A 14,998-nucleotide genomic window follows, 5' to 3' on the forward strand; every position below is an offset into this window, starting at 1 on the left:
AAAATTAAATAATTTTAATTCTTTAAATATTTTTTTTTCAATTGCTGGATGAGTCCATACATTAAATTTTAGATTGTATAGCATTTTTATGCATTAAAAACTATTAAGAATATTTTGTTTTTTGAAAAAATGTTTAAAAATACCAATACAGATTCCAAATACAGATTTTCGTCCCCCTGATACAGATATACAGATTTTTGACCCTAAAAAATACAGAATCAAATGTGGCAACCCTGATCTGGGGCGAAACGGCTCACATGGAGCAAATTGAGAAAGCTGAAGTAGCTTCGTTTCAAGAGGGAGTTGAACATGAGTAATTCTCTACAGAATCGGTCTTTTTTTGAATTTTAATTTTTGTATTTTTTAAAAGGCAGTATTTGTAAATTCTGCTCGGTTTGTTCTAGAGGTCGTATCGAAGTGCTCCGATTTGGATGAAACTTTCAGCGTTTGTTTGTCTACACATGAGATGAACTCATGCCAAATATGAGCCCTTTACGACAACGAGAAATGGGGTAAAACGGGCATTGAATTTTGAGGTCCAAAAAACCTAAAAAATCTTAAAATTGCTCGCATTTCCATATTACTTGATCAATTCCAACTCTCTTAGTTGCATTCGAAAGGTCTTTTGAAGCACTTCAAAATGTGTCTTAGACATCCAGGATTGGTTTGACTTTTTCTCATAGCTTTTGCAAATTACCGTTAAAAATTGATTTTTTAAACCCTTAATATCTTTTTGCAACCTCTGGATTGTGAGTCCAGTGCGCGGTCCGATTGATCCACACGGGCGGGACGAAAAAATGATGATATGAGACAAATAAAAAATCTGTATCTTTTGAAGGATGTTTTTGATCGATTCGGTGTCTTCGGCAAAGTAGTAGGTATGAATATAGACTAAACTAAAAAAAATGATAAACGATAAAAAAATTTTTGGTGATTTTTTATTTAAACTTTTTGTCACTAAAACTTGATTAGCAAAAAAACATTATTTTTTTTAAAAGCTGGGACTCAGCAACCAATTGTCCAATTTACAATTTTAAAAATGAAACATTCGTGAAATTCTCCGTTCTTTTCGAAAACAATATTTTCAATTTTTAAATCAAGACATCCTTGTCAAAAGAGCCAAAAACTCAATATTACGCCCTTTTATAATATTTGTCTTGGCTTAAAATTTTTGAATTTTTTTTCTCGAAAAGATCGGAAAATTTCATCACTGTTTCAAATTTTAACATTGTAAATTGGACCATTAGTTGCTGAGATATCGACGTTAGAAAATGGTGGGTTGTTTGGGTTAGACTTAGAAAACATCAATTTTTCTGTTTTTAAACTCTTGCATGACAATATCTCAGCCACTAAGGATCGTTTTAACAAAGTTCAAAAAAGCAAAATATAGAGAATTTTTTCAGCTTTTCAAAAATATTTTTTTTTTCAAAAGTGGGCAAACATGTGCACTTATTTTCAAAAATGAAAAACTGCGATTATTTTCAAAATAGTCACCTTAAAATGGATTTAACTTGAAAACGGTGCACTTTATCAAAATTGTACTAAAGCACTTTTTGATTTCAAATTTGATTTTACATTGAAAAATGAAGTTGAAAATTTTTTGCGACCAATAGTTCGAATTTCTGAAAAAATCGAAAAACGAAACTATTGGCACTACGCCCCCCGGGGCATGGCCTTCCTCTAACGTGGGATTTCTGCTCCAGCGCCTCTGACGAGACAGGAGAAACCGGGACCGACGTTTTACTTCACCATCCGATAGAAGCTCAGTGGATAAGGCGGGAATCGAACCCGCGTCTCATAGCATCATCGGGATCGGCAGCCGAAGCCGCTACCCCTGCGCCACGAGACCCACACAAAATCGGTATTGATTAAAAAGTTCATAATTCGGTCAAAAATTTTTTGCACAACCTTGAAATTCTGAAAAGTTGGCATTTGATGTCCTTTAAAACATATTAAATAATAAAAAATAAGATTGTGTTTTTTTTGCAAATCAAGTTTTAGTGATAAAAAGTTAAATAAAAAATCACAAAAAAAATTTACCCTGTATCATTTTTTTGAATGTAGTCCATATTCATACCTACAATTTTGCCGAAGACACCGAATCGATCAAAAAATTTCTTCAAAAGATACAGGTTTTTGAGTTTTCATACATCATTTTTGTATGGACAGCTGCCAAATTTGCATGGAAAATTATATGAACAAATTAATGATGCAAAATGGCTTCTTTGGACATACCGAAGGCACCAGAAATGTTTAAGTCGGGTTAAAAAATGCAAAAAAAAAAATCGAATGACCGAAATCTGAGAGAACTGCTCACATGTGATATTAAAAGTAAAATCATTTTACGTTTTGTTACTTGTTTTATTTTTGTTTATTTTCTTCTGTAATAGTAGTATGTACACCTCGTTCGATTTATTCTAACTTTCTACTGTAATTCCTTTTTAGGAAAGACTTCTTCCAATAGATATTCCGTAACAAACTACCAATCGAATTGTTGCTCATAACGTTTTGCGTTGGCGTTGCTAAGCGTAACTATTCTCTACTTAAGAGGGGTTCTTCTGACACCATATAACAGCGAAGAAAAATGAGAAAACAAAACGGATTCAATTACATAACATCTATTGCGTAAATCAGTCCTATTCGACCCTAACACGAACTTAGGGAGCGGGTTTCAAATTGTTTAACTTGTTTGCTTCGTGTTACACTTTACCAATAAAGATTCAGATAGATAGAGAGGAAGGAATGTGTGTGTGTGTTTTTAAAAATTACAAAAGGTGACACTAGATTCGCTTTTTAGGTTTAGTTATTACAATAAATAAGTTTGGCTTTTTCCTAGGTTTCGTAGGTGAAATCCTACTGCTCGGTTCCGTTACGATCACTCAACGATCTCTCGAACTAATATACTAATATTTACACAACGTGGTTGGGGGCGGGGCCAAAAATAACGCAACGAAACGACTATATCTATAAAACAAGTTCACTGTTTTAAAGCTCCGTGGAGTACTCCTCCGAGTTGATGGAGAACTTTCGCCAGCAGATGTGGTCCGCCTGGCCGTTGCTGATGAAAATGTCCCGGTTGTAGCCCTCGTCCGGGTACGGATTCTTGTTGGTTTGAGCATTGTTCTGTGGTTTGGGCTGTGCTGGCTTGGCCTGACTCGACAGCAGGTACGTCGGCACGGGCGGCGCCAGCTGGTTGACTTTGTCCACCTTGGCGAGGGGATTCCGCACGATGGCACCACCCCGGTAGCCGTGGTCATCGGCCATGATTTCGATGCGCGACGTGAAGCTGTTGTCCGAGGTCTTCCTCGAGTTGATCAGCCCAGCTTGGCTTCGTTCGCTCGGCGTCCGCTTGTCGGTTTGGGATGATTTTCGCGAGCTTGCCGACGCGTGCGGGGACTTTTCCTGACTGATCGAGTCTACGCTGTACGCGGTGTTCTTCTGCTTGTACTGCGGGTACTTGTCAACGCTGATGTCCTCTTCAATGGCCGAATCTCCAAATACCGAGCCGCTGTAGTTGGGCGAGTTGCTGCCCGCGGTCGAGAGATTCCGGTTGGACGATCCGTACTTGTTGGAGTGCGAGTACTGGCCCTTCTTGATCGAGTTGGTGTAGTCTTTGGTTCCACGCCGTCGCAGCGTAAAGTCCCGTTCGCCGGTGTCCTCGCACACGGACTTCCACTGTTTCCAGGCGTGACGCACCAGAGGATCCGCCGGTCCCCAATCTTTCGATGGTTTCGTAGCGCCATGAATCATGCTGAAGATGTTGTAATCGACCTGTTTGCTAATCTCCACGCAAGCCAACAACATGATCACCACCAAACTAAACACCACCGACATCCACTTGGGGAAGAAGTCAATCAACAGGTCGTTGTCAAAGTAGGTAATCGTCCACCAGGACAAGATCGCGATCAACAGCACCGGAATGATCCCCAGATGAACAGCCACGCCTTCAACACCGGCCGCCCCAGCGAAAACTCCAGATCCGTGTACAAATTCTTCGACCCGTACACCCAAATGATCATAATGATCTCGAAGATCATCGCACACACGATCAGCGACCCAACGATCCGCGTGTCCAGCAGTCGGGGAAAGATGTAGTTGGGGCACAATAGTCCGGCTATTGCGACAACTAGTCCAGCCAGGCAAACGGTGTAGTTCGGGTGCTTCTGGATCATACGCGTCGAGGTGTAGATGTAGATCGTCACGGACACCAGCGAGCAGACGAAGAGCAGCGCAAAGGACAGACCCGGGATGATGCGCTGCAGCAGCGGGTCCGACTCGTTCACCGTCACGGCTCGGTCGTACACTGCCGTCAGGGTGGCCAACTCCGGGTACAGCAGGTCCGGACTGGCGGGGGCGGTGTTGTGGAACTGGAACACGTAGAAGACGACCGCGATCGTCGTGATGAGGATGTTGAAAAAGATGTACACGAACGATGTCCTGTGGGGAAGGGGAAGGAAAGATTGTTTTAGTTTATTGTTGCCAATGTTATGGCCTCAAATGCTATCCGTATCATGATCAAAGGGGATGGGTTTTAAAAATGTGGCAGCAGACCTTCAACGAGCATCGACTTGGAAGAGCAGAGTTCAGCACGTGTGAATTTTCTGCAAGGTAAGGTTGCGTTCAACAGTCAACGCATACAATGCATTGATAGCTCTCGCCATTTCCGGGCAGCTTGCCCTATTTGTGCATTGAACCTCAACACTGACTTGTAGACGAGCAACAAGACATTTCAGGCAAATTTGTTTGTATCTGCTCCGTACATCCCCTGTTTAATCGATTATCAAAAAATTGTTCTTGATCCAGGAAGAACACGACAAAGAATAAGTATACCCAACCAATGAACAAGGTGTAAACAAGAATCAAATCAAAAAGGCATGCGTTAAACTCTATTCTTTACTGAAACAGCAAACAGACGAAACCAAAAGGAAGTACGAATCAGTAGCAGAGAACAAGTCAGGAACAAAGACCGGAGGAGTTCCTGAAGAAATATTTCTAATAGTAGGACTGTTAGAAAAATTACAATTGAAAAAAATCCAAGTATAAAAGCAAATCCAACTGCCTTGGAAAATTGTCAAAAGCCTCATCATCTGTGCTGAATGAGGTTATCCGCTCAATGCTCGTGGACTGAAATGGAATTCACAGAACAACTTTCCAGGAGCGGTTAATTTCCTCCGAAGGAACGAAGTTATTTGGCAATATCTATCAACATCTTCCGGGTGATGTTAGATGACAACATTCCGACTTTCCTGCAATTTGGAGTTGAAAGTAATTCTTGTTGAGCGCACATAGGAAGAAATTGTTATGTTCTTTAATCTTACGTACCGAGTTGAGGAGAGTTTACTTCATGTGTGTAACATAACCAACTGCACTTGTTTTGTTCAAGCGTACAGAGCGGATTCGTTAATTCGAATTTCGCTATTTCGAATGTTCAAATTTAGATTGTCACTAATTCGAACATTCGAACAAAAACGTCAAAACCAGTTCTGTAAAACAGTTCAACTCTCGGAAACAACAAGCTACTCACTTGATGGCATCGCCCTTGTAGAGAAACTTCCCGGTCAGCACCGGAATCGCCCCGATGCCGATGTTGAGCGAGTAGATGACCTGCACCAGCGCGTTGAACCACACCGTACTGTCCGCGAACGACTCCGGATAGAAGGGCCACAGCTCGGGCACGTACTCCTCGTTGATGGCCTTGGTCACCTCCCAGCCGGTCTGGAACACCAGCAGAATCAGCGCCAGAAAGCCAAACAGGTAGATCGACCGCCGGTTGATCTTGGCGCTGTGAGTGCTGGAAAATCGACGAATTTCAATGAGAATAACTGAGGGACAAGAAGACGTTTTGATGTCGAAACTTACCACACCATAGAAATGACCCACAAAAGTATCAAACTCAACGCCAGCAGTCCAAAGTAGAGGGAACTTCGCCACACTGGACGGAGAAATGTTAATCTGCGAAAGGTTCAAATATTTGATGAGGAAAAATTGGAAAATTCAAATTGGCACTTCCGACTTTACTCACTTCAAACATTCCTGTCCGTTGTTGGTTTCCACCTCATAACCGTCCTACAAAAAGCAAAAGTAGAATGTCTTCAAACATTACCAAAAAACTTTAGGGCTTCAGAGTTGACTCACATGAATGGACTGCTGGTTGATCGTAACCGCCTTATCACACTCTCTAAATGGCACAGATTTGATTGACAGCATGCCGACGTACAGCAGCGCAATCACCGACTGCATCGAGGTCCAGATCGCCGCCAGCCAAGAAGCAATGCGGCCGACTAGGCTAGCACCTGAAAACAAATAAAGGGGTTAGGATTAGGTCAAAAGGTGGATCCGTTCTGATTTCATTACACTCAAACCCCGATGGTTTGACACCAACTGTTGTCAAACGAACGGGGTCACTTTTTAGTTTGACACCCCTTTTACACGGAGTTCACACACACCACCAATCGTTTGTTTTGATAGTGTGCGTGAGCGCCGTGTATAAAGTGACAGTTCGTCACTTTTTAGTTTGACTTTGTCAAACCAACGGGGTACAAACTAAAAAATGTCAAACGAAAAAGTGACCAACCACCGGGGGTTGAGTGTATTATTTTATTTAAGCCTTTTAAAAACTCAAGAAAGGTAAATTTTCATTTCTTCGATTTTGTGCCAACCATCCATCTTTCCTGACAGTAGGACTACTCACCCTTGAGGAAGGGCGCCGCGCGCCACATGTGGGCCGAACCCTGCCCCAGGAACTGGCCGAGGGAGATCTCGAGCAGCACCACCGGCAGTCCGACCAGCAGCAGCAGGATGAGGTACGGCACGAGGAACGCGGACCCGTGCTGCTGCAGCTCGCGTGGGAACCGGGCCACGTTGGCGTAGGTCAGGTTCAGACACAGGCATAGTAACACGCCGCGAAATATTGATGATCTTGACTGGGGAAGAGAGAGAGAGAGAAAAAAACAGGAGAAAATGTCATTAATAATCGTCGGATTAGAGTCCTCCCGGGAGGAGGTACTTTAATTGGACGGTTTGCGATCTTCATTATGCAATCTGGTGTGGAGTGGCAAAAGAGAGGTGGAATTATGTTGATGCAATCGGAGTCAGAACAACCATGAATGTAGGTCGACAACTTCTTTTAGCACGCGAGATTGAAGAATGAACAAGGATAACCAGCCAGGAAGAAGTTCGGAACCTGTTCGACATAATTTTTATTCATTTCAACTTCTTGGAAAACGGTTTTCTGGATAGACAACACTTTATTTATAATTAGAACATTTCAACTATTGAGAGTAGTGCGGTGCCTGTGTGGACGCTCAGTCCTGTTTTTTCGTGTTATTTTCCGTCTCTTTTGTGTCGCTGTTCGAGTGCATGGGGTGATTGGATTTCTTCTGATTCGTGTTGTTTTCATCTCTTTTGTGTCGCTGTTTGTGTGCATGGGGTGATTGGTCTTCTTCTTCTTCTTTTTTCTTTATTTTTAGTTCGCGCGTTCGTTGGCCAATGAGTTTATTTTTGTTCTCTTTACATAGTTGTCGATAGAAACGATCCGAATTCTTTTTTTTTTTCGAGACAAGCAAGTCGTATTGCTGGATTAAGTCCTTTCTATATCATCGATGATCGGAAGGCACGCCGACGAATATGTTTTAAGGCTTATGATATAAAATCATTTTAATGAATAAAGCCCTTCTTACATCACCGTTGATCGGAAGGCACGCCGACGAAGAATTTCTGGAGGATCGCGGTCGAATTAATACTATATTTAAAATTCTAGATAGCTATCTTTCGGATTCGATTGTGAGTAGCGGGACTTCGCGGTTACTATGCAACGTATTTTTTGGAGTCTTTTTATATTTTAAATTTATAAGTCCTTCTTTTACCATCGTTGATAGGAAGGCACGCCGCCGGTTAAGTTCGTTTAAGTTATTGTTTTTATTTCATTACAATCGGTTACGTGGTGTCCTGTTTTCTTTTCGTTTATATTCGTTGATCGTAATAATTTATTCCAACTGGCAGCTTTAGTATTAACTCATCTACTATTTTTGACATTTGCTCGCGTTATCTTAATTGTACCAACAGTAAAAATATACTGATAAGTCCAGCCCATAGCACTACCGCTCGGTTGGCACGCGTTCGATTAAAACAAATTTTTAAATAATCAATTATTTATCTTTCCGCAGCCGGCTGCCTAAGATTTAAAATTTCAACCGATAAACAAAATGCTCATGGTCACATCACTGCCACTCGTGAATCCTGACCTCATACCCATCTACTAACCCCTCAAAACTCATGTGATACTTTGTCGGAGAAGCAGTCGATTGGGCGGTCTCTATCACTCAAGTATCGGACTAACATTCCCATCCACTTCCCCGTGACCCTACCACTGGTCGTGGCCGGCGCCGGTATTGATCAGCATGATAGGGGCCTTTGAGAAGTTGCGAAGCGAGGAAAGATAGCACCCACTTATCTTCCACGGCTCGTGGATGTAACTTCTGGAGGTCCTGGTCAATAACGGAGTAGCAACTGCGGGTGGGCACCTATGCTTATGCTTATGCTTATGCTTATGCTTAATTAGAACATTTCAACTATTGAAATGTGGTAAAATTTTTGTATACAAATTATTAATTAAAGCCATGAAGGAAAACACAGTCAAGAATCAATTATCCTTGGAAAAAGTTCACTTCGGATAACCGAATATTCGGATAATCGAGTCAAGACTGTACACGATTGCGCTCTCATGTTGCAAGCTTGTCAAACTTTGTTTACTAAAAGAAAATCAGAAAAAGTTGGTCCTATACTAAACCCCCAGTTGTTGGTCACTTTTTCGTTTGACATTTTTTAATTTATATCCCGTCAGTTTTGTCAAACTAAAAAGTGACGAATAGTTACTTTTTACCCGGGACGCTCACTTACTATCATACCAAACGTTTGGTAGAAAGTGTAAGCTCTGTGTAAAGAGGGTGTCAAACTAAAAAGTGACCCTGTTCGTTTAACAACAATTGGTATCAAACAGTCCAGTGTACTGCTCTTCGATTTGCACGAAGCTTTGTTCTCAGAAATAATTTGGTACCTTTATACTTCATGGGGAAGTAAAATTTGAACCCAAGTTAATGGCGTTTTTCAAATTTCAACATACATAAAACTGTAAACTGGAGCGTTTGATACGAAATGTCCACGCATCCTTCCTCCCCTGTAGATTCTGTGATATGTGATCCGTTATCAGAATCTTCTCTGCGGTAAATACAATGTAGTGGGGCTAGCCGCTTTAATTTTTCCAATACACTGGCGGGTGTTCTTGGGTGTACTGCAATTATTTATAATGACAAGAAAAGTGTTTGAGGCGACATTAAATCACAAGACTTTCTAGCATGCTTTCATCGGACTGGCTGCGTTTGTGTTAGATGAGATTATAGGATTAGGCATCGACATTTTCGAAGCTGATGTCAGTAAACGCTTCAGGTTCGTCAATGTATGCGCGCTTACGCTCCATCGATGGAATTGAATTTTTGGTTTTGATAACTTCGGGTATAAATAACATGAAATTAATTACAGTCCAGACTCCATTATCCGAAGCCTCGAATACCCGAAGTTTCGATTATCCGTAGATTCGATTATCCGAAGAGCAATTTTTCTGAGGCCTTCGGATAATCGAGTCTGGACTGTAACATTCTATAGATTTTTAGAAAAAAAAAAAAAAAAACAAAAAAAAATGTTTTAGGGTGGCGGCCTGCCTTAAGGGAAAATTTACTAGTTTATCTTAAAGTGTCAATTTTGAGAAATTTCTCATCAGCTTAAAAGGTTGACGTTTATATTTTGTTATGCTGGTTTTAAAGTTTTTATATTTATGTAATGTACGTTTTTTTTCATTTCATTTCATTTATTTGGTTGCTTTAACAAATACATTGGTGCAGTTGTTATCCTGAGCTAAGATATGGACTACCTTTTAACAGCCGATTTTTTCTTAATGGGGAGAGAGTTTACTCTTACTAAGGAGAACGAATTGGACAGAGAAGGAAAAAATTGCAAAAATAACCTTCGAAATAGCTTGTAATGTACGTATTTTGTTCATTGTTGCCATTCTTACTAAAGAAAGGTACCGTAAACTGGGGTCAATCGGGGCACATGGGGCAAATTAGGACAGCCGTTTTAACCATGTTGGAGCACAATATTTTGATTTTTCTGGTTGGTTTCGGTTAGAACAACAAAATGTGTACATCCAATTACAAATTTAAAAGCTTTAAGTGCTCTTAACACTGCTTTCCCTATTCAGACTGTAGTCCCGATTCGCCCCAGATTACGGTATAGGTTTTACTAGCTGGACATCATTTTCATCTTCGTAAATATGACGATTCAGCATGAATTTTAATCGGAAAAATCGCTGAAAAATCACACTGCATCGATTTTCGACGCTTCGTCACCAAGTCGACAAGTAACGTCATGATTCGAATTCCCGGACGCTTCGAAACCTCGGACACCTCATCTTGTTTTATCAATTATTTTTATATAAGTTTGCATTATAAATGTCAAAAATGGGTTATTTGATGAATTCTAACATCAACATTCATTTAAAGTTTGTTTGAACACTGTAGTTAATGTAAAAACAATTAAATAAAATAAAATTATAAGATTACCAAAAATGCAAAACATTTCACGTGAAATATTTCATAGGCGTCTGAAGCACCGGGAAGGCAAAGCAGAAATTTATGATTTTGATTTCCTTGAATTCAAGCAAATTTTTATACCAAATATCGATTGTTTTGATGTTAACAGCTTATTTGAGACCTAAAGAATGCCATTCACTAACATTTCAGTCCAAATTTGTGCCATTCATTAGCAAAAACGAGTGTCCGGAATGCGAAGCAAAAGTGTCCGGATTTCGAATCAGCTTTTATCAGTGTCCGGGATTCGAAACACAACAAGTCATTTTAATTTTCAAATTCTGTTGAAAATTTGTTAGAAACGACATATTTTGCATGCATTCTCTTAAAACTGACTGTTAATACTATATCCTGATGATATTTCTTCATTTCCAAGTTATTATATGATTTTTTGTCAGCTATAACAAAAATGATATGCTACTAAGTGTTCGGATTTCGAATCATAACGTTAATCAAGTTGAGCTTCAAATACTGGCGCGAGAATGCTGACGCATATGTTTTGTGGCTCGATATATACTCGTTTGTAGTAGCTTGTATACCGATGTTTCCTACAATCCCGGGCAGACGGTAATAACAAAATTAATAATATTTCAATAACAAATCCTGTTAAAATAACAGAAAGTGTTATTATTTTATCCTGAAGTTCAACTTCAAGAAGAAAAAATAATAACAGTTTCTGATAAAATAACAAAATTTGGTATTGAAGTGATATTATATTGAAAATGTTTAATAACACGCTAATAAGAGGAAATGTTATACATTTCAAAACTCTCCTAATAACAAAATTTGTTATTCGTTCGGTATACTGACTTAGAAATAAAATTACCACAAATCGCACAAATGGAAAAGTTTCTAAGTGTCCATAACACAATCTGTTATTATTTTTTCTTTTGTTAAATATGTTAAGATCTTTGGGATAATTTTGTCTAATCTCGTCGGGGTCATTATTTTGGCCATGAAATGGGGTCCTTCAGCTTAAATTATTCTAAAAAGTTGAAATTTTGAAAAATGATTTTTTTTAATTATTTGATATACCCCCTAAGGGACTTTGCTAAAATTGGCTAGAACTATGGGATAATTATGACCAATTTCGTCGGGGTCATTATTTTGGCCATGAAATGGGGTCCTTAAGCTAAAATTATTCTAAAAAGTTGAAATTTTGAAAGTTGATTTTTTTAATTATTTGATATACCCCTTAAAGGACTTTGCTAAAATTGGCAAGAACTATGGGATAATTTTGACCAATTTCGGCAGGGTCATTATTTTGGCCGTGAATTGGAGTCCTTAAGCTTAAATTATTCTTAAAAGTTGAAATTTTGAAAGTTGATTTTTTTAATTGTTTGATATACCCCCTAATTGACTTTGCTAAAATTGGCTAGAACTATGAAATAATTTTGACCAATTTCATCGGGGTCATTTATTTCACCATGAAATGGGGTTTCAAGCTAAAATTAATCCGATAAAATTAACTTTTGAGAGTTCATTTTTTTTAATTTAGTTATATTTCCTAACGGAATTGACTTATTTATTGAGAATTTTTGAAGTTTGAATAACAAAAACTGTTATTATTTTCACAGAGCCAGGAAGTCAGAGCTGACGTTGAAGTTCGAGCAAGAGTGAGACCTCAGAGACTGCATCGGATTCAGCAAATTTTCAGCAACTTTTACTTGGAGTCGGAATCTGTGAAGTCGGGTATTTCTGGAGAGCTGAAGTCGTCGTTGACGTCATATCGTGCATCCAGAGTCGGAGTTGTCTTCAAAGTATGGATTCAAAGTCGCTTGGAGGTACCCGACTCTGCAGCCCTGACTAGTACAGAGGTTTATTTGCAAATTACAAATAAACCAAAACAATAACTTTTTTTGTTATGGAGACATACCAGTTCAATAACATTTTTTGTTATTATGCTGCTCCACCTCTCCGCACAAAATAACAAATCTTGTTATTCCTTCATGATTCCTTCTGTGTTATTGGTTTGTTATTGCAATAACAACATAATAACAGTTTAAGTTATTCTTCGAACAAATCTTTGTTATTGATTTTTGTTATTTTAACAACTAATCCGATCATCCCAATAACATATTTCGATCTTCTCACAATATCAAAAACTGACCTTCCCAAGTTATTTCCGTCTGCTCGGGAACATGTAAGATATCGTAGCTTTTCGGTTTCTTTTGCCCTGTCCGTTTTTGCATAACTGTCCAATGTTTATGCAAAAACTTTTGTGACATAGGACATTTATCCTGCTAAAGATTTATTTATTTATCATCTTTGCAGACTTTTGGGTTTCTTACTAACTAAGCAACAAAATTCTACTTCTAAACATAGATTTACACACATTAAAGTCAAAATTTTCCAAAATAGTCGAGTGATTGAACTTTCACCAGCAGGCGTCAAGAGGGTTGTGGTGTCCGTAGTTCGTCGTGTGTCTTGGTATGTCGAGAAGCTGATTATTCCGAAGTTCTCTTGAGAGAACTCGGATGTGGACTTCTTCGAGTAGGTCACAAATTAAATTGTTTCCCATGTGCTCCTGAAATCGCCTAAAAAAAGACTTCAGTTTTCGTGATTTCGTAAGTTTATTTAACAGAGTACATTGGATTCCAATAGGAGCATTCTAAGCTTTTCATCGTTTATATCGTTTTCAACGCTTTCAATGCTACGGTACTACCTGAGGTACTCGCGATTGAGTATGTAGTGGTGCGGTTGTAAAGATAGCCTTCTCTGACTCTGTCACTTTCAGAGAAGCTGAATGGAAAACTTCCCTGCATCGTGCGGCAGTCTTTTTGTCTTCACGCCCTCAGTTTGCCATCAATTTGATTTTTTCTTAGTGGAAGTTTCTTTAAATGGTTTCTATAATGTTATGAAATCAAAATAAATGCACAATTTAATTGATAGCATTGATTTTAGGCAACCTAAATCAATGAGTATAACGCAGCGCATCAGAGAAAAATTATTTTCAGTTCAGAGTGATCGGCGACGTTTGGGCTGTCTGAGCCGTTCGGAGACTGAGCCGATCAGAGAGAGAAGGAGAGTAGAAGAGAGAGTGTTTGGAAGCGAATGGTGTGAAAGTGACAAACGGTAGGAATTCATCAGGGCAGTATCGCGTCGCCTGATATTTGTGCTCGCGAATGGAGTGGTTGATTTTGAGCAATCAGGACCCTTGGTTTTAAAATTATTTTTTTGTCGAGATGGATTGTCAACTGACACCGCAAAGGAAAAAAAAACTTTTTTTATTGTTTTTATTCTTTCGGAATTCTGAGTACGTCATCCAATTGGGCGTTTAATTTTACATAAAAGTAGCCTTGACAAATTTCCATATTATCATCATTTCAGACTGCAAATTGTTGAAAACAAGTAATATTTATTCAAAGCTCAAAAATGGAAGGGGTCTTAATAAAATAAAATAAAATAAATATATAAATATAAATAAAATAAATAATAGTAATAATAAGTTTCATTATACGAAAGCTTAACTCCGTGTTACAGCCGGTGAGACCATATCGGAAGTTTATAGTTGACGTTTAAAAAAGAAGCAAAGCGTTGCACTATCAACAGCCTAGCTTGGGAGTTCTGTGAGTTCTGTGTTTAGCTTAGCACCTCTTATGCAAGTGTTTTTGTTATTATTTTTAGCAGTATGGAAACATCCTCAGTTTTGAAAACAGCAAGGCTGCAAAAGGCGCGATATTTTTGTTAGAGTTTCTTGAAGAAAAAAAAATCTTAGTTAACTAGAGTAGACAAAGTTTCAGTAAGACCAGGTCGAGTGTAACTTTGAAATAATATTTCTGATTAAGTGCTATACAAGAAGACCATTTCCAATAATAACTGCTACATCTATTAGTGCTCCAGTTATCCACTACATGCCTCTATCGAGAGGTGTGCTGTCCTCACCACGTGTCTCGCCCCACAAGGCAAATTTAGCATGTTTACACGATACAGTAGCCGACTGAGTGCTTACCACAATAGCTGTCACTACCAGCGGTCTATAATTATGCGATAAGTTTTATTGTTGTTGTTAACACTCGGCGTTCACTTTTTTTGCTTCACTCTTCTTTACTTTACTTTGCATCATAATTGCTCGTCAAAACCGTTTCACGTCATTCATTTTAAGCTCATCAGTCTGTGGAGGAAAAGCACGTGAGGCGACGTCGACGATCCAAAATGTAAACGAGGAAGCGTAAACAAATTTATCATGCAAATTTTTCACCAACGATACTGTCACGGTAGATGTATGAAAAGTGTAGTTTTGAATTTGATTATGCTGCCAACGCAATCAAGTCCCAAGTCACGAATACCTTCGCGTTGAGTCTGGTTTATTTCTGGAGTCAGATTGCACCTGAGCCGTGACGTGAGGATTAGGT

General features: G+C 39.0%; 1 protein-coding gene across 1 annotated transcript in view; it reads right to left on the reverse strand.

The window, feature by feature from the left end:
* Nucleotides 1-2,347: 2,347 nt before the first annotated feature.
* The window catches only part of LOC6042855 (sodium- and chloride-dependent neutral and basic amino acid transporter B(0+)), a 223,388-nt gene continuing 210,737 nt past the window's right edge, over nucleotides 2,348-14,998 (reverse strand). The window contains 7 exon segments of the mRNA XM_038258750.1: nucleotides 2,348-3,926; nucleotides 3,929-4,437; nucleotides 5,525-5,791; nucleotides 5,860-5,952; nucleotides 6,023-6,066; nucleotides 6,136-6,293; nucleotides 6,692-6,923. Coding sequence (XP_038114678.1) covers nucleotides 2,986-3,926; nucleotides 3,929-4,437; nucleotides 5,525-5,791; nucleotides 5,860-5,952; nucleotides 6,023-6,066; nucleotides 6,136-6,293; nucleotides 6,692-6,923 — 2,244 coding nt within the window. The 3' untranslated portion in view covers nucleotides 2,348-2,985.

This window comes from Culex quinquefasciatus, chromosome 3 (genome assembly GCF_015732765.1).
Source record: "Culex quinquefasciatus strain JHB chromosome 3, VPISU_Cqui_1.0_pri_paternal, whole genome shotgun sequence".
NCBI lineage: Eukaryota > Metazoa > Arthropoda > Insecta > Diptera > Culicidae > Culex > Culex quinquefasciatus.